The 22,511-nt window shown below is 38.9% G+C and overlaps 1 protein-coding gene across 1 annotated transcript in view; it reads right to left on the bottom strand.

Moving 5' to 3' along the window:
* Window positions 1–4,767: 4,767 nt before the first annotated feature.
* Window positions 4,768–22,511, bottom strand: part of Cmya5 (cardiomyopathy associated 5) — a 94,244-nt gene continuing 76,500 nt past the window's right edge. The window contains exons 10-13 of the mRNA XM_026415259.2: window positions 12,985–13,118; window positions 11,425–11,524; window positions 9,248–9,421; window positions 4,768–5,624 (exon numbers count right to left, since the gene is read on the bottom strand). Of these exons, the coding sequence (XP_026271044.2) occupies window positions 5,378–5,624; window positions 9,248–9,421; window positions 11,425–11,524; window positions 12,985–13,118 (655 nt within the window). The 3' untranslated portion in view covers window positions 4,768–5,377. The remainder of the gene's footprint in view (window positions 5,625–9,247; window positions 9,422–11,424; window positions 11,525–12,984; window positions 13,119–22,511) is intronic.

Raw genomic sequence — 22,511 nt, 5'->3', positions numbered from 1 at the left:
AACCATAGGTTGAGAGGCCAAGGCAGAAATCTGATCTTTATTTTCCAGATTGTGGATCATTCTGCCTGGCTCTGGGAGCTCATTACCTGCTAGGTAGCATGCCCCTTAGTCAGCTGTCACTCAAGGGTGTTCTTTCTCTTGTACAGAATTTCTCAGCCACTACCTGCTGGTAGGACTTGTACCTACTGGTCTTCGTGAGAAAATCAAAGTAAGCCAATTTCTTCCATGCAACAGCTCTACAAATCTTAGAAGACCTCTTATCTTCTTCTCTAAGTTGTATTTGCTCTAAGTTAAACGTTCTTCAGCCTCTCACTACTCTTAAACTGTTCTTAAGTTTCATATATTACTTGAGGATCTAAAATACTAGCATCAATAGAAAACATAGGCTAGAAAGGACATCCACTTTAGATAAAAAAAAAGAGGCACAACCACAAATACTTAGAAGGCAGTAAAAGAAAATGAGACGTGTTATCTCCTACTCTAAAAATACCCCAGAATATGTCCTCTTTCCTTAGTCTCCTGTGAAGTGGCTGGAAGTCCAGTCCAGCTTCACTCAACTCAGGAATGTGCCTGGGATCACTCCCTGATCTTAGCAGTCACCAAATCAGGAACATGAAGAGGGTGGTTATCAGAAACGGAGGCACTCAGATCATCTAGTAGGATCTCAAAACGCCCCTCAGTAGCTGAGCTCAGGACTTCAAGACAGTAAGTGCCTGCCATGAATTTATTTCAGCTGAACTTAACTGACCACATGCATAGCTGCAGACCTAAACTATAAGTGATATTCTATAACTATGGATCCATTAGATGTTGCAGAGCAGGATGTGTTGGTCTGTCAGCATCATTGGGTAACAGTCACTTGATTTATGATTTGTACCTGTTTTGGGTGGAGCCTGTGGGATCAGAGAGGTGAGTTTCAGAGATCAGGGCTAGTCACATAACTGCACCTCCCCACCACCACTGCACATAAGATTTGAGGTCCCTGGTACCACATGCACACCGGGGTGGTGTGAGACCTAGAGACTGCATGTGTGCAGCCCAATAGTGGGAGGACAAAGAGGCTTGCACTTGAGATACCAGCCCTCTTGCAATGCCCATCTTCCTTCTGTGTGACCTACTCCATCCTTGGCCTATGATAAGGCTGTTTGAAGCCTATGGGTTCTTTCAGAAACTGAAAGAACAGGCTGATTCATGGGTAACTTATGGAGTGTAAATGGGAAGAGAGTTCAGATACAGGGTCCTGAGACCTAAAGGCTATATCCATTCAAAGAGTATTGGTGTTTAGCCCTTAATGTGCTCCTATTGTTTGTAAGGGGAGGGTGATGAAGTATTATACTTGCATTCTTTTGGATTTCAAGGAAAACAACAATAATATGTGTTCTGGTATGCTCCATTAGAATACTTCCAACTTTCATAAAGAATACGTCTGTCCAGCTGGGCAAGGTGACGCATGCTTGCAACTTGGGAGGCTGAGGCAGGAGGATGGCAAGTTCCAGACCAGCCTCAGCAACTTAGTGAGACTCTGTCTCAAAATAAAAAGGGCTGGGGGTATAGTGTAGTAGTGGAGTGCCCCTAGAGTCAAACCCTGGTCCAAAAATATGTATTTTTCTGTCCAAGCTTGTCAGGTGTGTATGCAAAGAGATGAAGAAGGACTACAGCACGGATTCCCATTTCTTTTACTTTTTTCACAGTCTTTTTATTTTGACCCCCTACCTCTTAGAAGAAGCATTGTGGTTTCACATATCCATTCTTCACAAATGGATGTTATAGACTCTTTTGAATCTCAAAGTGCCACATGCAAATAATGCTAGGCATAAATGAATTAAGGTCACTGGATTGAAGAACCAATGAAACCTGTTGTAAAGCCAGGAGGTACTACAGCATCAACACAAAGGTTTAGGAAGGAAGTCAGTTCAAGGAGAAGACAACGTGTATGAATGTATGTTGTGTGTGTGTGTGCATGTATACCTAAAGTAATTCTCACACACCACATATGTATGGAAAAAAATCTAGCATAAAAATATGAAACAAAATAGGCTCATTCTTAGCTAGGATTTGAACTGTGTCTAAATCCACACTCTGCCTCCTGCTGGCTGTGACTGTGAACAAGTCATTTAACTGCTCTGAGACTAGTTTCCTCATCTATAAAATGGCCAAAAAAAAAAAAAATTCCCACATTTTAATTGGTGGGTTATAGTTGTACGTAGTGATGAGATTTGTTGTCATATATTCATACTTGCACACAATATAACAACATAATTTGGCTGATATCACTCCCCAGCACTTTATTGTTTATATTCTTGATGACTACCCAAAATGGCAACAATTTTATGGTGCAAGGTTCTGATGAGGATTCAAAGAGAGAGTGGATGTGCTGTGCATGATAGTAAAACAATAAACATCACTTCCAGAGGATTCATTTTGACCAAAATCGGTTGACTTCCTTTCCTCCCTCTGAAGGTCCACGTTGTGTGAAGAGGAAGGACAATATGAAGGGAAGATGGAAGGCAGAGAAGGGCCAAGGAGAAAAGAACTGCTTGACCATGTGAGGAACTTACTTTAGCGCTACTTGTCTGCTCTAGAATAATTCCCTAAAGTCCACCCAGAAACTCAGAGAGTCAGAGACAGGAGAGTCACTCACTGGGGGTGTGGGGAGGGTTGGACTTAGAGCATCTCTATGTCCCTTGCCATGATGTTTATATACTACAAAATGCTGTGCCATTTTACTTATTTGATTTCATGTTTAAAATTATCCTAAATAAAGGATAAATAAAAGCATAACTAAGAATCCACTGAGCTGCACCCACAGCTCAAGGATTGTAGCTCAGTGGTAGAAAGCTTGCCTAGCATGCTTGAGGCCATGAGTTGTATCAACCAAATCTGAGTTGCTCAAAGGGATCATCTAGGAACTATCTCTTGTTATTACTGTGGTTTTCTCTGTTTGTGCTGCTTCCAACATGACGATGGATGCTGCTACTGCTGCTGCCCTGCCCCAGGTGACTGGATGCTCCAGTGTCTACAATGCATGGTTTTCAGCACTTGCATGTTCCATGTCAGGTGCCTGTGCTTCTCAACCCTGAGTGCTTTCTCAAGAACAAGGAGCTTGCAGCTTGCAAGAAATTCAACCTGGGAGGGTAGGGAACAGGAATGTGTTGACCCTTCCAGGAAACCCTTCATGTCAACCTCTGGCAATGTTCCATGTGGTTTCCAGAGGGGACCCCAGCAAAATGAGCCCCAGGTGCCCACAGTGGTAATAACCCTCATAGAACAAGTACTTCACTGGCTTCCCACCTTCTTCTCTCATTTTCCCACTTTCTCAAGTGTCCCTCCTGGAACCACCTCCTATGTAAATAACCAGCACTAAGTCTTTAAGGGGTCTACTTTTAGAGAAAGACTCTAAAATCCATGTGGTTGCTGCTACCATTGTTACTTTTTAAAATGACTTTACAGCCCACCAAAACCCCCACAAAAAATGTAATAATGACTAGAAGTGGCTGATTAGTCAGAACCTGAAAATAATACGTTCCAGGCTTGAAAAAGTAAAGATACCATCCTCCACCAGGCAGCCAGTAACTCCTCCAATTTCATGAAGAATCAGTCTTGCCAACCACTGCTCTGATTTGAAGGCAGAGTGGCGAAGGGGCCCTGCTGATACGAATCCAGTTTGGATTTTCTGGCTATTAAACAACAGATTTTAGAATACATCCAAAAAGTAGGATGTTGTTTCTCAATTTATGAAAATAATATTAAGATTTTTATAATAATCATATATATTCATAATATATAATTCATAATATTAAGAGAAACTATGTATATGATCAAAGCATTTACATTATGGAGAACAAGTGGTCTCAATGTGCATTCTAGATTTATCAGCTTTGCACACATACTTTGGAAAGATTTTGAGAGATTTTAATATTATATTTTAAAATGACCAGTCATCTTTTTTAGTAAAAAGTGAGAAGATTCCCAGATTCTGGTATTTGACTTTATAGTTAACCGTGTAGGCTCTATGGGCTGAAAGTGTTTCCATTTTTAAAAATATGACAGCAGAATGCATTACAATTCTTATTACACATATAGAGCACAATTTTTCATATCTCTGGTTGTATACAAAGTATATTCACACTGATTTGTGTCTTCATACCTGTACTTTGGGTAATAATGATCCTCACATTCCACCATCATTAATAAACCCATGCCTCCTCCATTCCCCTCCCACCCCTCTGCCCTATCTAGAATTTGTCTATTCCTCTCATGCTCCCTCTCCCTATCTCACTATGAATCAGCCTCCTTATATCAAAGAAAACATTTGGCATTTGTTTTTTTGGGATTGGTTAACTTCACGTAGCATTATCTTCTCTAACTCCATCCACTTACCTGAAAATGCCATGATTTTATTTTCTTTTATTGCTGAGTAATATTCCATTGTGTATATATGCCACATTTTTTTTTATCCATTCGTCTATTGAAAGGCATCTAGGGTGGTTCCACAGTTTAGCTACAGTGAATTTTGCTGCTATAAACATTGATGTGGCTGTGTTCCTGCAGTATGCTGTTTTTAAGTCCTTTGGGTATAGACTGAAGAGAAGGATAGCTGGGTCAAATGGTGGTTCCATTCCCAATTTTAAAATATATGTGTATAAAATTCTCTCATGGGGGTCAATAATAGCACAACCAACTGAAAAGTGATGGGTATTTTCTCTGCATTATGTTCTGGTCCAAAGATGCTGGACTGAGAAGTTTCACACAGTAAGTCCACACATGTTTTGCTTTATAAGAGTCTAAACATTTATTTAACAAAATGAAAATTCCTAATATCTTGCACTTTTCTACATTTAAAATTCTAGGGAAATGAGACTCACATTCTACTGTATACAATATTACAAAAAAAAGAGTTCATTATAAATTTAGAACAGCTATAACACCTTCTCTAATGATTAGGATTCATCATCCTTTAGTGAAGCAAGGTGACATTTTCTTGTGGAAAAAGCCATACTTTTGTCAGAGACGTGTCAATAGCACAACCTTACCTCCGTTTTGACCTGTCAGAGCATTACTTTCACCAATAACACAAGTGGAATTCCACTTCTCTATTTTGGTTCCCAGGTCTAGAGAAAACCCTTTTAAGTTAGGAAAAACTCAAACATGTGAACCAAAGGGTGGGGGTTGTTTTAATTCATCCTCTTTACTCACATACTGCTGTATAAAGTCAAGGTGTTCCTGGTAAGTGTTCTCACATGCTGATTGCTGTGCATGTAGATATCATTAATGTGAATGTGTGGGAGAATTTGCAATAATGTGTAGCACCCAAGAGAAAGAACAACAGCCCCCCCCCATTTGAATTCTTGTTCTTGCAAATTCTGAAAGCCAAGGATCACTTGTGCCTTACAGAATCCGGGGGCTCTATCCCCAGATGCAAAGTACATTTTCCAGGTTTCTCCAGGGCAAAGGCAGGGTGAACACCCTCATTAAACCTGTGCCTCACAATAAAAAGCAACTGTCCACTCTCGGCATTTATGAATAGAAGTCTCTGGTTGTTGTAGTCCAGCAGAATGCCCACTCTGGCTGGATGTTCTGTCACATGAACATCACTCACAATTCCACTGTAGAAAAATGTATACCTGAAATGAAACAGAAGTGGACATTTTAAAACTTGGAAAAACTTGAAGGATTTGATATGGAGAATCACTGGTAGATGACCAATTGTTTTCAGTTACAGACTTCAATTTAAAAAAATAATGAGTTGCAATAATGTGATCCCAAATACTTTAACCAGATTCCTCCAAGATGCTAAAATGCATGGCTCATTTCAACAGACAAGCATTTTTAATAATTTTGCTCCTTTTGCATTAGGAGGCAGTCCCAGAATAGTCAACATATGCCTCCCTTGTGATTTTTCTCAACATTCTAATTCTTTCCCCGCTGCCCACATGTTTTAACTGCCGCATTCATGGTGTGTCATTCTTTTGAATAAGACTCCTTTGAGGCTGCCATGTATTTTAAAAAGTACTGCATGCTTGCCTTCCATACAATGCATTAATTTTTACAGTTTTACCAACTTACAGGAAACTTACATAAGGGCCTTTATGAAGTTTAAGAAAAATTTCATCATTTTTGCCAACTTCATGTTCTCCCAGCCCCAAACCAACTTTCCATTTCATCTTGATGTTTTCAGCATCCTTGCAGCTAGAAGCAGTTGCCTTCCTTTCTCTCTTTAATTCAAATACAGTCAGTTCAACAAGTGTTCCTTGGGCATATATGTGTATCCAGCACTTCCCTAGGAACTCTGTGGGACATGAATGACTACAGAAGGATGTCCTTGCCCTCTGGGAGCCCATATAATATAACACAGGCAGGAAAAAACTGTTACTAACTTAAATAAGAGTAGGGCTGAGAAACTATGTCAGGGCATAGCTTGTTCAATTGTTTACTCAACACATTTAATGCACCTGTTTTAGTTGTGAAGGAAAAGGTTCAAGGCCAGATGACCAGAAAAGCATAATTTCCCCATGCAAAAAAATAATAATAATAACACAAGTTTGGAGGTTTGTCCTACCAGTCCTAGAAACTAAGAGTGAGTCCCTGATAGCAGGAGAAGGGAAGGAATGAGAGATGGAAGAGAAGAAAAGACATGAGAGAAAAATCTATGTATGAAGTAGATGTATGTGGTGACTGGGGTTTCGGGGGTGACTAGGGATGGGGTCTGTTGTTCTTTCTCTTGGGTGCTACCCATTATTGCAAATCTCCCACACATTCACATTAATGATAACTACATGCACAGCAATCAGCACGTGAGAACACAGGAACACCTTGACTTTATACAGCAGTATATGAGTAAACAGGTGACTGGTCAGGCAGGGAGGGTCAAAGACCTCTAGACCTATAATGTATATCTTAAGGCCCGAAGTTCAAGGGCAAGTACTTAGGAAATGGCAAATTGACAGCTTCTCTGCAGAGAAAAGCTCAAGTGAGAAGGCAGAGATGACAGGAGATGGGGAGATAAGTAAGATGCATGAGTTGACCAAAGGCATTTTCAAAGCCTTGTTAATGAGAGACACAACCAATTATGGAGTTCTAGAATTTGGAGGGCAGATGTGTGTTTCAGGTAGCAACTGAGACCCTGAATTTCAACATTGGGGCTGCTACCCCGTGGGCTCCCCATCCCTCAACCTGGTCCCATTCTTTTTGGCTTCCTGTACCCTGCAGGTAGTCCCACCTGAGTTCTGACATTACTGAAGATGTTTGTAGATTTTTGAACATAAAAGGAAGGGATACAATGAAAATGATGTTTAGAAATACTTTTCATCTGTGGCATGTAGAACAACTTGGAGTGGGCAGAGACTAGCAGCCAGCGTACAGGCAGGGTGGCTGTGGTAAAACCAGTAAAGGAGGTGAGGAAGGCTTGGGCTAGGCTGGCAAAGAGGAACAGATAGGAAGACAGCCAGTGAATGCTCCTCCTGAGACTATCCTCAGATCTCCTTTCCAACTGTGACACATTAAAGCCCAGATTCCATGTGAGCAGAATCAAGATTAATATAGCTTGAGTTAAAATCATTAAGGCAGAAAAAGTGAAAAATACAGGAGGGTCTATGGCATTTGCTCTCCCTGAACCTTAAGTCCCCAGGTTCTCTATGCTGAGACCTCAGAGCAAGAAATGAAGGTGCCTGAGGCTGACCTCACTGTGCTGTGGCCAAAGAGGTCCCTGTCCTCTTCCTTGCAGTATCCCCCCTCTAGGCCTGAAAGAGCCGAAGACCAAATTTGTAGGTTTGAACTTGTCAACAAAATATACAATATATTTTCTATATCCTAGAAATTTTTTTATTGGAGGCTAGTCTTTGGTTTGGGTTCTTATGGATTATTGTGAAATAAATACCTAGTTTTGGCTCCAAATCTGATTGTAAATTCTGGATTTGAGTGATTTCAAATTCTGGGCAGGGGCTGAGTCCTTAAGTATGGCACAGCACTGAATATCAATTAATCTTAATTGCTCTGACTTGATGAAATGTGACTTTAAATAGCACTTGGAGATGGTGTCCTTATGAACCTTCTCAGAGACTCAAACTGTCAAGTAGGATGCAGGGAGAAATGTGCAGCCAAAGATATGCAAAATCCCAATCTGTGGGCCTTTTCTGGGAACTTGCAAGCACTGAAGACTTCCTTTTTAAAGTTTTAGATTTGAATAATGTCTCCCATTTGTACACTTTACAAAAAACTCTCCCCTGTCCCTGATTTCATGTGATCCTCATAACCCCAAAGATAGTAGACCAGCTATTACTGTTCCCTGCTGAGACAGGCAAATCATATGAGGCCTGCTTAAAGGGTTAACCAGATTATGGTGTGCACCAAAAGGAATCTAATCAAGGATGGAGCCAGGACTAAAACCAGGGTTTTGGCTCCCAGTTCAGTGCTCTTTCTATTGGATCCTTCCGTGAGCATATCCAGATCACAACATGCTTGCCTTATCTCTCTGCAACTAACACAGGTTCACAGCTTTTTCACATCAACCAACCAAACAATATGAATAATGTAGACCAGGGCTGGACAAACTTTCTGTAAAGGGATAGATAATAAATACCTAAGCATTTGCAGGTCATTCAGTCTCTGACAGATCTGCAAAAGTAGTCACAGATACACAGTAAATGAGGATGACTGTGTTCCAATAAAACTTTATTTACAAAAGTAGGCAGAGGGTCCTATTTGGCCAATAGACCATAGTTTGCCAAACCCTGATATGGATGAATGCCTGGGGAGTGCTGGGGATCTACTTCTTCTTCCTTTTAGCATCATCCTGTGGTCTCCATCTACCTGGGGTGACTTTAGAAGGGAAATCTGCCCATGCATAATCTAGCAGTTTCTTTCTCTTCCCTATTCTTGGTCATGAGCTAACTGGGGAGACACATATCCTTCCCTCCCCCTCCAGTCTGCTCGGCATGGCAGGGAGGCTGGCCCAGCCAGGGCTCTAACAGTTGGGTAAGTCTTCTTAATCATAGAACTCAATATAAGGAACCCTCTTGCCCACATTATGATTATGAAGATGCTCCACATTCTCTAAAACCAACTTCCTCAGTAAGCAGAGAAATATTTTAGTCTCTATATACTTATTTGACTCTTGTTGTGTTTCTCAGCTGGCTCAGAACTTGGGTAGAAAAGTGGGATGCTCTTTGTTACGTTCCACAGGGACCCCTGCCAACACATCTATGCATGACATTTGGATTTAGTGAGGAGAGGCAAGGCTCTGGCTTACCTCTGTGGCTCAGAGCAGTGCATGTACCATGAGGTCTCCCCTTGTCCCAGAGCCCCAGCCCTCACGGCTGAACTGGAACAGATGCCAAGTCGATATGCTGGGCAGTCTGTGACTGTGGTTTCCCAGTAGTGTTGGCCACAGGCGGGCAGCTCCTCACCCAGCACCGAGGGGACTCTGCAGGCAAATTGATAAGATTGAGCTTAGCACAGGATTCAGCAGCCTTTATCTATGAGTATCAACAATCAACTTCACATACCCCTTGCCAGAATTCTATCTTTGGAAACTGCCGGAATTTGAGGACATTCTGTGTTCATTGTGCTCCTACCAATGATCAGACTGCCCCAGAAATTCCCCAAACTCTCACCATGCTCCTGACATATGTCCCCTGTCTCATACAGCACGCACATATGGCACATTGCATCTCTTAAGAGAGCTGGAGAGCAGGAAATAACTAGAATAATGGTGGGAAGAAAAGAAACGGCACAATCTCTGCTTTTACAAAGAGACAGGAAATACAAGGAGAGGAAGGTGAGGACTATGACTTGCAAAGTTTTCTTCCAAAACTTGCAAAAAAGGGAATCTCCAATACCTTTAGCAATGAGTTCCAGTTTCCACTGACTTCCTTGGGCACAACAACCAAAAGAGTGGAGGCTCTTAAATGGCAAGACAGCTGGGAAGCCAGAGCAGAGCAGGGTGTGGAATTGGCCAAGTCTGATTAGGGGGCTTTGGAGTAGGTATCCCTGAGAGGTTGGTTAAAGGCCTCTTTTTGTCTCATCCTATTTTTATAAGAGGCACAGAGAAATGGACCAAAGCACTTTCTGCTGCTGATGGGTGACCTTGTTTGCATGAATTGCTCAGTTTTGCTTAGAAATGGCTGAGACAGCAAGGAGGCATTTTTAATTTCAGCAGCGTTAATATTCAGTCAGCACCTCTCCCTCTCCCTTTAACAGATGAGAAAATGATGAATGCAAGGCAATGTATTTCACTTTCTCATGTCTTTACCCAACAACCTCATTTGAGAGAAGTGGCTACTGACAAGCCCTCACTCCCTGGAGCAAAGCTCTGCTGCCTGATATTTATGAGCTAATTTTCAGGTTAATAATAAATAAATAAAATTCTATAAAATACATTACAGTTTTCATCAGTTATTATCTATGAACTCTTACCAATCTCCAGTACATTCTTTTTTCTTTTTTTTTTTTGAGAAATCCAAAAAAGTCAGAAAAGTTCAGTCTATTTCTCAAATCTTTTTTTTTCCCCCTCTGAATTCACTCATGTATATTTTTAGCACCTATGATATTCCAGGTCCCATGTTAGATTGTGGGGATTCAAAGATGCATCAAGCAGGGCTGCTGTCCGACAGCTATTCATGATTGAGTGGTTGGCAAAAGACTTCACAAGTTCTTACTCCTTTTACACATATTAAGATCAGGAGTTACCAGGGCCCAGAGAAGTCTTGGCCATTTCCAGGAGCAGGTGACACCTGAGCTGTGCCACAGTCGGGCAAGAAACAGCCTCATGGGGAAATAGTGTAAGTCAACTGGCTGCTGGGGACTTTATTGTGAGCTCTCGATGGCAGCCAACAGCTGGGCACATCAGCCCTTAGCAGCTTGTTTCGAAATTTGTTCACTTACTTTCTCCCATTTGGCCATCCTGACCCTCAAAATAATCATGAGAGGTTGCAGAAAAATTGCAGGCCAGTCACCTCACCCTACCCTGTTTTTGGTTCTTGTTTTCTTTGATGCTTCTATTTGTGGGAGCCACTATAGGGGCAAGATTCTGTGGCCAGAACTAGGAACTCAAGAAAGTGTCTCTTCTTTTTCAAGTGGTTGATATAAAATATAGTTTGCTATTAAAAATGATAGAATTATTAATTGGACTCTAGTTTTCATTGAAACAGAGATAATACCCTAAAACAGCCAATGTTTTAACCCAAACTGTCTCTGTTTATATTCCAAATAACAATATTGAGACTTGCTCCAAGTTATGAACGCTCACTGCCATGTTCCCCTTCCTGATAAACCCTGACAGCTAGAAGGATGTGCAACATTAATATTCAAACTGCATCCAGGCATGTTCATTAAACCAAGGATGCACTCAGGTGAGGCCACGCCAAGGCAACTCATTCCAACACCACTGCTGAGTGTCAGCCACTTGTACTTTCTTTCTCTACTTACTCTCTTAGCCGTCTCCTCTCAGTGAAGCTGATCACTGTCCCATTGGAGGAAATCTGCAGGGCAGGATGAGCTGTTTCTCTCAACAAGAGAAATCTGGTTCCTGTGGCAATTAAGAAAACAGAATGACAATATTACCACAATGGCAAGGGCTACCCCAAGCTCCACATTTCATACCTAGCCTTCCTTTCCCCTAATGTCAAAATCCCTTGCTCAGTGTTTTCAGATACACAGCTGAAATGTCATTTATGATAAGGCATTAGCGGATGCCTGGCTGGTTACCTTTGGCTGGTGCTGCAGGGACATCCTCCTCTGTGTATCCTGTGCCAGAGCTCACTCTGCTACACAAAGTGTGCTCCTTGGACCAGCAGCATCCACATTCCTGGAAACTAGTTAAAAATTCAGAATTGCTGGCCCCCTCTCAGACCTCCTGAATCAGAATTTGTACTTTAACAAGCTCTTCAGAAGATTTGGGTGCATATTAAAATTAGTGGTGCACTGGTATAACCTATAAGAAAGGTCCTAATGAGGGATGGTACAGGCACCATATTGTAGCTACAGAGACAACATTCCTGGGTAAAACCCTCACATCTTCTCTTCCTGAACTCCAAGCTGGCCCTCCCTAGAAAACAAGCAATCACCATGCACAAGATTTTGCTGGTTAAGCAAATGACTTAATGTGGCCCCCTCAATCCTGTGCCATCTCTAAATCTAGAATAAGATAATAAAATGATCACTTTTCCATTCTTCACTTCCTTTTCACAATAACTGAGAATGACTAAACATTTTATTGTTGGCATCTTCTGGGTATTTTTCCCAAAATGTCATTGAACAATTTTATGACTTGAGTTACTCATCTATTCATTCATTCATTCAACAAACATTAATTAACAAATGAGAATAAGCAGAACAAGACTGGAAACTTGCCAGGCCTGTAATCCCAGCAACTCGGGAGGCTGAGGCAGGAAGATCATAAGTTCTAAGTTAACCTGTGCAATTTAGTAAGGCCCTAAGCAACTTAACAAGACCCTGTCTCAAAATATAAAATAAAAAGAGCTGGGAATGTGGCTTAATGGTTAACTGCACCTGGGTTCAGTTCCTGGTACAAAAAAGAAAAAAGTACTGGAAACTTCTTCACAGAGTTTCTCTCTCTCTCTCTCTCTCTCTCTCTCTCTCTCTCTCACACACACACACACACACACACACACATCTACAAATTACATACATTGTGAGACACAAATCATCTGGAGAGATTTCTAAAACCACAAATATTCAAGCCTATCCCCAGATCAATTAAATCAATTTCTCTGGGAGTGGGGCCAGGGCATCAATATTTTTTAAGCACCCTGACTGATGGCTAATATCAGCCAACTTTGAAAACCTCTGAACCAGAAAATAAAAGAAACATCTAGACCCCTGACCTTGGGACCTTGGGACATAAACCTAGCACTGACAGTAGGTTGGTACCTTTATGAAGTTTCCCTCAAGGATCTCTTCTCTGGGTAGTAGAAAGGAAGAGAAGAAAATATAGATATGGCTTACTATGTATAAAGGAAAAAGTACCTCTGGTGGAGACAAGAGCAGCTTCACTCTGTTCACTTGTCCCAAATGCATTGATGGCTCTCACATAGAAAAAGTAATTGTCATTGGGTTGGAGGTTAACCTTTAACTGCAGTCCTTTAATTCCAGAGAACGATCTAAATACAGAGGGAAAATAATTTTAAATTTAATGACTCATTTCATTTCTGCAATAAAACAACATTTTTTATTAATAACAAATAACTTATTTTCTTCTTTTTATTACCATAGATGTGACCATTGTTATCAAGACAGATTCTATAAAATGGCCATTGTCCACTAAGATTATTTTATCAAATTACTTCTATTTTTGACAAGTATGTGTCTTCCAGAATGCTCTTTGGAACAGAACCAGACAACTTTAAAAAAAAAATCTGAAGAAAGACATAATTTTGTGGTTAACAAATCTCTAGGAATATATTTATTTTCTTTATTAATTTTTGGCTGAGAGGACACTTTGGGATTAAGATGATGTTGAACCAATTTATAATATGAAGGAGCCTAATTATCTCATTAACGTATCCCAAATGTGGAAGCTTAGTGTAAGTAATGATGATCTTGTATATTGTCATCATGCCAAAGTCATCAAAGTTAATAGAAACTGCAAATCTTTAAGAAAAAAATATATATTTTATTTATTTACTTTTTGAGGTGCTAGGGATCAAACTCTGGGCCTTACACATGCTAGACAAGCACTCTACCACTCAGACGCATCTCCAGCCCGACAAAATCTTTTAAAGCCAACAATTCTGGGCAGAGGGTGGGGGAGGCCCCTCAAAGTTTTCCCAAAAATGTCTTCCTCTTAAAATTATTCCTACATCATTCGTTTAAATTAAAAGAAAATTGCTGGTAGTGGTATCTAGTTGGCAGTGAAGTAGGCAAGTATACCACTTAAATATAAGTAGTACTGCTGAATTTGAAGAAGGCACTCTCTGGAGTTGCCAATGAGCTGGAATAGTTTTGAGCTTCTTTTCCATTCTCTTTAATCTGCTTGATAACATGGCCTAGAGCATAGATACAAAAAAAGCACACAAGCCTCTTTCTTTAAGCCTCCGTTTAGAAAAGCCTAAAGAAGAGCTACAAGTTAGGCTTCTTGCTAATGGAAGAATTCCTAGCCTGGCTGCTAGAGAGCCAGAGCCCTGATCCTAGGAGATGTGCACTGGATGGTAGTCAATGAAAATAATAGCACGATTGCTTTCACATTCATCTTCAGGAGGGTTGGAGGGGGTTTTGTTTGTTTGTTTGTTTATTTCTTCATGTCTCAAAACCCACCTTCGAGAGTAACATGGAGAATCAGAAAAATGTATCATTGACTCAGAAAACTAATCAAAAACTTCTTAAAAGCAAACAATCTGTATGGAATAACATTCCTGCCCCTGCCCCATGTCTAAAAGTACAAAATCCACAGTTTAGTCCTAACAAGGAAGGGGAGGAGAGCAGGCTGGATCTATCTGTGTATCTGCTTTTTGGTGCCTGTGTCTGGAAAATGTCTGTACAAAGTCTTCAAATTATACTGGTTGCTATTTCTGACCCTGTCACCTGACCAGGCCCTCCATAGAGAATTATCTTTAGATGCACTGAGGATGGATGGATGAGCATGATCCCCGTGACCACTGACAGCTAACTATCTGCAGTTAGTTAATGGAAAACCATGTTCTATGACTGGGAATGTAATTCCCGACTAATATCTACAATATTATTCTAGGGTACATGTACTGCTTATCTTATTTAAATTGATGATTAAAATATGTTTTAAATGAACATTAATTATAATTAGTAATAAAGTTATTGTCTCAATAAGCATACTCAGCCTGAACTGAATTTCAGACTTCATTGACTCATAAAATAAATACTTACGGATCACTTGTAATGTTTCCAAGCCCTATCTCTGCCTGTCACCCTGATGCCTGAAGGGGAAGTGGCAAGGACAGATAAGGAAATTTTAGCTCTAGATACCACACAGAATACACTGGCTTCATTTTGTGATAATGCAGCTGTTAAATACCAAGTATGCTGCTTTTCAGGGAAGTATTTGCTTTCCAGTTATATAAAGTCTGCCAAGGAGGAAATTCCATATTCATCATTGACCACATGCTGTGTCTCATTACTCAGGTACAAAAGAAAGGTTTACATGACACTGAAGTAAAATATGGGATGACGTTGTATTTTCAGTGTTTGAAACAGGTCGTGTAGGTTCAACAAACATGAATAAGGCACTCACTGAATCTGTAAAATAAAAGCACCAGGCACAAAAACAAAAGTACTATGAAGTGTGGTGATGTTTAATTGTTCACAAGTTGCCATGTCATGCTCAAGACCCGAGAACAAAGTGAAAAAGATCGGATACAACGGCTCATTGCCATGTCTATTCATCCCATCTGAATCCACTCAGATGTTATCCAAGTTTTCATGTCAGCTGTCCCTGCTTTTAGTCAAATGAAAACACATTTTGGAATGTGTAATCTGAAGAATGGTGCCCTTCCATAGAGTATGACTTTCTTATTTCAAAAACAAAAAACTCATAATTGCAACTCAATCCACATGGCTCATAATGAACTTTATACCTAGTTTGCATTACAATTCAAGTTCACAGGATACCCAAAGTGTAAGTTTGTAGGTCCCCAAATCTCTCCATCAATGGGACAAAGGACCTTTGTTAAGCTCCAACACTGTAAAGCAGGAAAACAGGACTTACAGGAGACCTGCTGTCTCCTCAGAAACCCAGAGGACTGTCATGTGGGTGAGACACTGGTCTCCTTGTCTATTGTTTCAGAGGGCAAACAGTGGAAGCCACTAGAAGGTTGACAGATGCTCAGTGTAAGAAAGGGCTTTCAAATATCAGTAAAGTAGAGGGAAGGGAACAGGGATAGGGATGAGGGGAGGCAAAGGGGAAATACTGGGGATTGAATTAGAGCAAATTAGATTCCTTGATTTTATAATTATGTCAAAGTGAATCCTAATGTTATGTTATAACTAAAAAGAAGAAGAAGAAAGAAAGAAGGTCTTCATAGCTCGAGTCCTTTCACTCTTTAGGTTTTGCTAGGAATAATTGGGAAATTTACCACCACTGACCATGGATAATAAGGCAAGGATCATATAAAGTGAGAACTAAAAAGGAGCTTCAGAAAATAAGAAATCATCAGGGACATAATGCATATGGGGGGTAATTACTGAACGCATTAAGTCAGAGACATGAAATTAAAAGAAAATGGGGGGGGGCCTGGGTTTGTGGTAGAGTGCTCATCTCACATGTGTGAGGCACTGGGTTTGATCCTTGGTACCACAAAAATAAATAAATAAATAAATAAAATAAAGGTATAGTGTCCATCTACAACCAAAATAAATATTCTTAAAAAATAAAAATTGGGTTCCTATACTCCAAAGACAAATCAGCTGGAAGAGAAATTAGGGAAATCATCCTATTCACAACAGCCTCAAAAAAAAAAAAAAAAACTTGAGGATTAATCTAACAATCTAAGGTGAAGAACTCTAGAATGAAAACTACAGAACACCAAAGAAAGAAATTGAGGGAGACCTTAGAAGATGGAAAGACCTCCCATGTTCTAGGATAGGCAGAATTAATATTGTCAAAATAGCCATATTACCAAAAGTGTTAATACAATTCCCATTAAAATTCCAATGGTGTTCTTCATAGAAATAGAAAATGCAGTCCCAAAATTCATTTGAAAGAATAAAAGAACTAGAATAGCCAAAACAATCCTTAGCAAGAAAGGTAAAACAGGAAGCATTACAATACCAGACCTTAAATTATACTACAGAGCTATAGTAACAAAGAAGGCATGGTAGTAGCACCAAAACAAGAAGACCAAAATAACAGAATAGAAGACACAAAGACAAACCCACATTAATACAGTTGCCTCATACTAGACAAAGGCACCAAAAACATACATTGGAGAAAAGATAACCTCTTCAAGAAATGATGCTGGGAAAACTGGAAATTCATATATAGGATGGAATTTAACCCCTATATCTCACCCTGTAAAAAACTCAACTCAAAGTGGATCAAGAACCTAAGCATTAGACGAGAGATTCCCTCCCTACTAGAAGAAAAAGTAGGTCTAACTCTCCATCACGATGGATTAGGAACCAGCTTCCTCAACAAGACTCCTAAAGCACAAAAGGTAAAATCAAGAATCAATAACTGGGATGGCATCAAACTAAAAAGTTTGATATTCATCCCATCTGAATCCAACAAAGGAAACAATCAAAAACATGAAGAGAGAGCCTACAGAATGTGAGAAAATCTTTACCACCTGCATCTCAGATAGAGCATTAATCTCCAGAATATATAAGTAACTCAAAAAACTTAACACCAGAAGAAACAAATACTCCAATCAATAAATGAGGAAAGGAACTGAACAGGCACTTCACAGAAGAAGAAATATGAAAGGTCAACAAATATATGAAAAAAATGTTCAACATCTCTAGGAATTAGAGAAATGCAAATTAAAAGAACACTGAGCTACCATCACACTCCAGTCAGAATGGCAATTATGAGGAATACAAATAACAATAAATGTTGGCGAGGATGTGGGGAGAAAGGTATACATACTCATACATTGCTGATGGGACTGCAAATTGGTGCAACCACTCTGGAAAGCAGTATGGAGATTTCTCAAAAAATTAGGAATGGAACCACCATTTGACGCCTCTCTCTTACTCCTGGGTATATATCCAACGGATTTTAAATTGTCATACTACAGTGACACAGCCACATCAATGTTTATAGCAACACAATTCAAAATAGTAAAGTTTTGGAGCCAATCTAGACATCCTTCAACAGACAAATGGATAAAGAAAATGTGATATATATATACACAATGGAGTATTACTCAGACATTAAGATGACTTTATGCCATTTGGCAGTAAATGGATGATCTGGAAACTATCGTGCTAAGTGAAATAAGCCAGTCCCAAAAGCCAAAGGTTGAATGTTTTTGCTGATATGAGGGAGAGTACAGTATCAACTCTATGACCCCTAAGGGAGACTGTTTCGTGATATCTATCCAAATTTAAAATGTATGTGCCTTTTAACCAGTCATCCTACTTTGAGAAATTTATCCTGCAAATGTTATTTGCACATGTGTGGAATTATATGTGTTCCATATTGCTCATTGCAGCATTGTTTATGATAGCAGGAGAATGGAACAATTTAAATGCCTCTCAACTGGTCAAATAAATTAATTTATAGCATTAAAACAGAATGCAATAGAATTTTTTTTTAATTGAGGCAGTTCCAAATGTATTGATATGGGAAGCTTCCCAAGGCAAATTTTTAAGCAAGAAAAGCAAGGTGGTTGAAATATACACAGTATAACTACATTTGTTGAAAAACTATAGATGCTAACCCACAATAAGTGGGGGGAGAGAAAGAATAGATATGCAGTAGATTACACGAAGGGGAATGAAGTGAAGAGAGGGGAGATAGAAAAAGAAAAGACAGAGGAATGAGTCTGACATAATTTTCCTATGTGCATATATTAATACACCACAATGAATCCCATAATCATGTATATCCACAAGAATGGGGTCCTAATTAGAATAAGATATATTCCATGTTTGTATAATTATATCAAAATGGATTCTATTTTATGTATAATTAAAAAGAACCAATAAAAAATTGGGAAGAGGTAAATTCATTATCACTTGCAGATGATATGACTGCTTACCTAGAAAACCCAAGAAAACTAGCTAAAAAACTCTTTCATAATAAGAGAACTTAAGCCAGAAATGAAGTCCTATAATCCCAGCAATTTAGGAGGTTCAGGCAGGAGGATCACAAGTTCAAGACCAGCCTCAGAAACTCAGGATGCCCTAAAAAACTTACTAAGAACCTGTCTCAAAATAAAAAAATAAAAAGGGCTAAGGATGTAGCTCAGTGGTGATGCAGCTCTGCGTTCAATTCCCAGTACCAAAATAAATAAATAAGAGAATTCAGTAAGGTGGCTAGATACGGAACTAATACAGGAAATCAAAATCTTTTATATGAAAATAACAAGATGGAAAATAAAACAAAAGAAATTATGGACAATAGCGATAAACAAAACTTACATTTGTCTAATTCATATCAAGAGCACTTTTCAGATGCTACTGAGGAAAAATACACAAAAAGACTTGAATAAAGGAAAAGGCATATTGATTCTTCTATAAGAAAATACAACACAAAAGTTTTAATTCTCCCTAAGTTAATCCATAACATGATCTCTAAAAATAACAAGTTGTTAGGAACCCACTGGTGAGAGAATCTATACAGGCTGATTCTAAAGAATCACATAAAACATAAACTAGCAAATAAAATTAAAAAAAAGCTATGAAGAGCCCACCTCGCCTGCCAGGGATTCTAAACTGTACAACTATAATAATCAAAAGAGTGCAGTGTGGGACAATAACTAGATGAGTCAATGGAACAGATTATAAAGCCAAACACATAATCTCCTGAATACATACTTAATAATAATGAAAGCATTTCAAATAAAAAGGAGAAATGATAGGTTTTATTGTTAGAAGAGCTGGATAGTCATACTAAAATAAATAAAGTTGGATATCCTACTTCCTATTCCTACTCAAATAAATTCCAAATGATAAAATATCTAGTTTTAAAAATAAAATTATCAGCTATTATACAAAGCCTGGGAGAAAAAAAATCTATATATATATATGTGTATATACACAGAGTGTGTGTTTATGTGTGCAGGAGAGTGCGAGAGAGAGAAGGCATTTTAAAATATTACACAAAAAAATAAAAGCTGTTTTCAAAAAAAACTGATAAATTCATCTCTATTAATATTAAAAATGCATGGCAAAAAATATCAAAGTTTCACAACTCACATCACACATGAAAGCTAACTTCCTCAAAGGGGGAAAAAAAAAAGCTTCTACAAATCAATAAGAAAAAAATGCCCCAATCTAACAGGGAAAAAAAAAAAAAGTAAATCAAATGAACAGTTCATAAAAAGGAAGTACACAGCTCTGAAATGTAAGAAAAGATATTCCATCCAACAATAGAAATGCATGCTTTAACTATAATAAGATTCTATTTTCTATATATCAAAGATTGTAAGTTTTATCATACCATATACAGGCAAAGGTACAACAAGCCAAGCACCCTTACACACTGCTAGCCTAGCATCAACTTTATGACCTCTAACGGACACAGTTTGGTGATATCTATCCAAATTTCAAATGTCTTTTAACCAGTCATGCTACTTTGAGAAATCTATCCCACAAATGATATTTGCACATGTGTGGAATTATATGTGTTCCATGTTGCTCACTACAGCATTGTTTATGATAGCCGGAGAATGGAACAACTTAAATGTCTCTCAACTGGTCAAATAAATTAAATTATAGCATTAAAACAGAATGCAATGGAATTTTTTTTTTAATGGAGGCAGTTCCAAATGTATTGATATAGGATGCTTCCCAAGGCGAAAATTTTTAAGCAAGAAAAGCAAGGTGGTTGAAATATACACAGTATACTTCCATTTGTTGAAAACTATAGATGCTTGTATATGCACAGACTGTCTAAAAGTACATATATGAATCAGGTAACAGTAGTGGTCTCCTAGGATGAGAAATGAGTAGGTAAGAATAGGGTGAAAGGAAACTAATTTTCACTGTATTCCCTTCTCTATCTTTTGAATCTGTACCAAAGGCATCTACCCAAAATTAATTTATTTACTTTTAAGAGCTATATTGCCAGGTCAGGAAGGCATTTAGGAGTTGGTTAAATGTGTTTGCAGAATCTCGATGTGCGCATTTGTTCATACACAGTAAAGCAGCTTATTTCTCTGTGCTGCCATGTTTAACACCTGGGTCTGAATGCCTTTCTCCCCAGGGGAGGAGGCAGTCTGTGTACAAACAATATGGAGGAAGCCAGTGCCATGACTCCTGGAAGCAGCCTACAGATAGTGCTGTCACTGCAGTGCACAGCAGATGGTTAAGCATGAATTGTTTTTTAAAAACACAGTTGGCTCTTATTGGCATTCACATTGGCAGCACCAACATCCAGCCAGTCAGTCAACACCATTTACTGTGAACTGTGAACAGAGCGCATGTGGGCCCTGTGGGGCCTGCTAGAGAAGCAGTGCTTCCCAACAGGTCCAGGCCTCCTGTGAAGTCTACACTAGGCTCTCTTAAGAGGGGCTGGTGAGTCGGAATGTTAACCAATCATTCCACTCAATTTTTATGATCGGTGAGGTTTGGGGAACACAATAGTGCGAAGTGTGAAGGGGTAGAAAGGAGAAACAAGAAAACTACTTGGTAACATAAGCAATGTTGCCTGGGGTTGTGGCTCAGCGGTAGGACACTCCACCTAGCACATGCAAGGCCCTGAGTTCGATCCTCAGCACCACATAAAAATAAATAAAATAAAGGTATTGTGTTCAACTACAACTAAAAAATAAATATTTTTAAAAAACCACATAAGCCATGTTAAATAAACAACTAACCCAGTAGCCTTGACTATTTGAAGCAATTCATAAAATCTTAACTAAATATAAATGTGGAAATTTTGTTTAGGATGAAAATTTTTCATTAAATCAGGATCAAGAAGAAAAAGTTTTATATATTTATTCTTTTTTTAAGAAAAACTTGGTCAATAAAAAATTTTGAACAGAACTATTTTTCTTTGTTAAAGTAAGAATATTAAGAGACTGGTTGTTAACTAAATGTCAACATTAGTTCATAATAGTATTAAGAAAATTAAAAAAAAAAAAAACCAGGGGCTGAATGCTTACAGCCATGGGACTTAATCTTCCCTGTAGTTAGAATCTCTCATAAAATCAACATGAGCCAAAGGTTCCAATAGAAGGAGCCTGGGGTTTTGTTTTCTCCATAGTTTTCCTCCAAAGCCTGAATGACACCATTTATAATTCAGGCAGAGAATCCCAGGAGCCTCATAGCATTCATTCCTCTGGATTCTCTATGCTCTCCTTTAGCACTCCCTGGCCACATATGTGGGCAATTACTTTAGGTCCCCACTAGACTTGCCCACACAGAACAGTTATTTACCATTAATGCTTTCAGATCTCGTTTAAAAAAAAAAATCACATAGAGAATGTTTTTGCATCTTTTGTAAAACTGCTCTTAAAGACAATCGCTATTATCTTGTTCAATAGCCCTTATATAAAGATCTACATGAAAAATTCATCTTAGAGCTGAATGTCAAGAAATATAATTGTCTCTCTTAGTGAAATGTTGTGTTTCCTTTTAGAAAAGAGATGAGTTATGTAATTTCTTTCTTCTCCCTCTTGCTCTCTCCCCCTCTCGCCAGTTTTCACTTGAGCTGCCAGGAAGTTCAGATTTGAATTTTATGTTCCATTGAGGTACTGTTCTTAATCTGTGCTTTTGGATACAGTCTCCTCACCCCTGTGTTATTATCTGCCTCTTGTTCTTACAGGGCTGTTTTAGGGGTTCTGTCATGTCTGGATCTTCTACTGTGAACAACTTGAATACTTTTGGGAACTGACACAACCTAAGTTAGAAGTGAA

Source organism: Urocitellus parryii, chromosome 1 (assembly GCF_045843805.1).
Source record: "Urocitellus parryii isolate mUroPar1 chromosome 1, mUroPar1.hap1, whole genome shotgun sequence".
Taxonomy (NCBI): Eukaryota; Metazoa; Chordata; class Mammalia; order Rodentia; family Sciuridae; genus Urocitellus; species Urocitellus parryii.
Note: the sequence above shows the minus strand (reverse complement) of the source record. Positions and strands in the feature narration are given on the sequence as shown.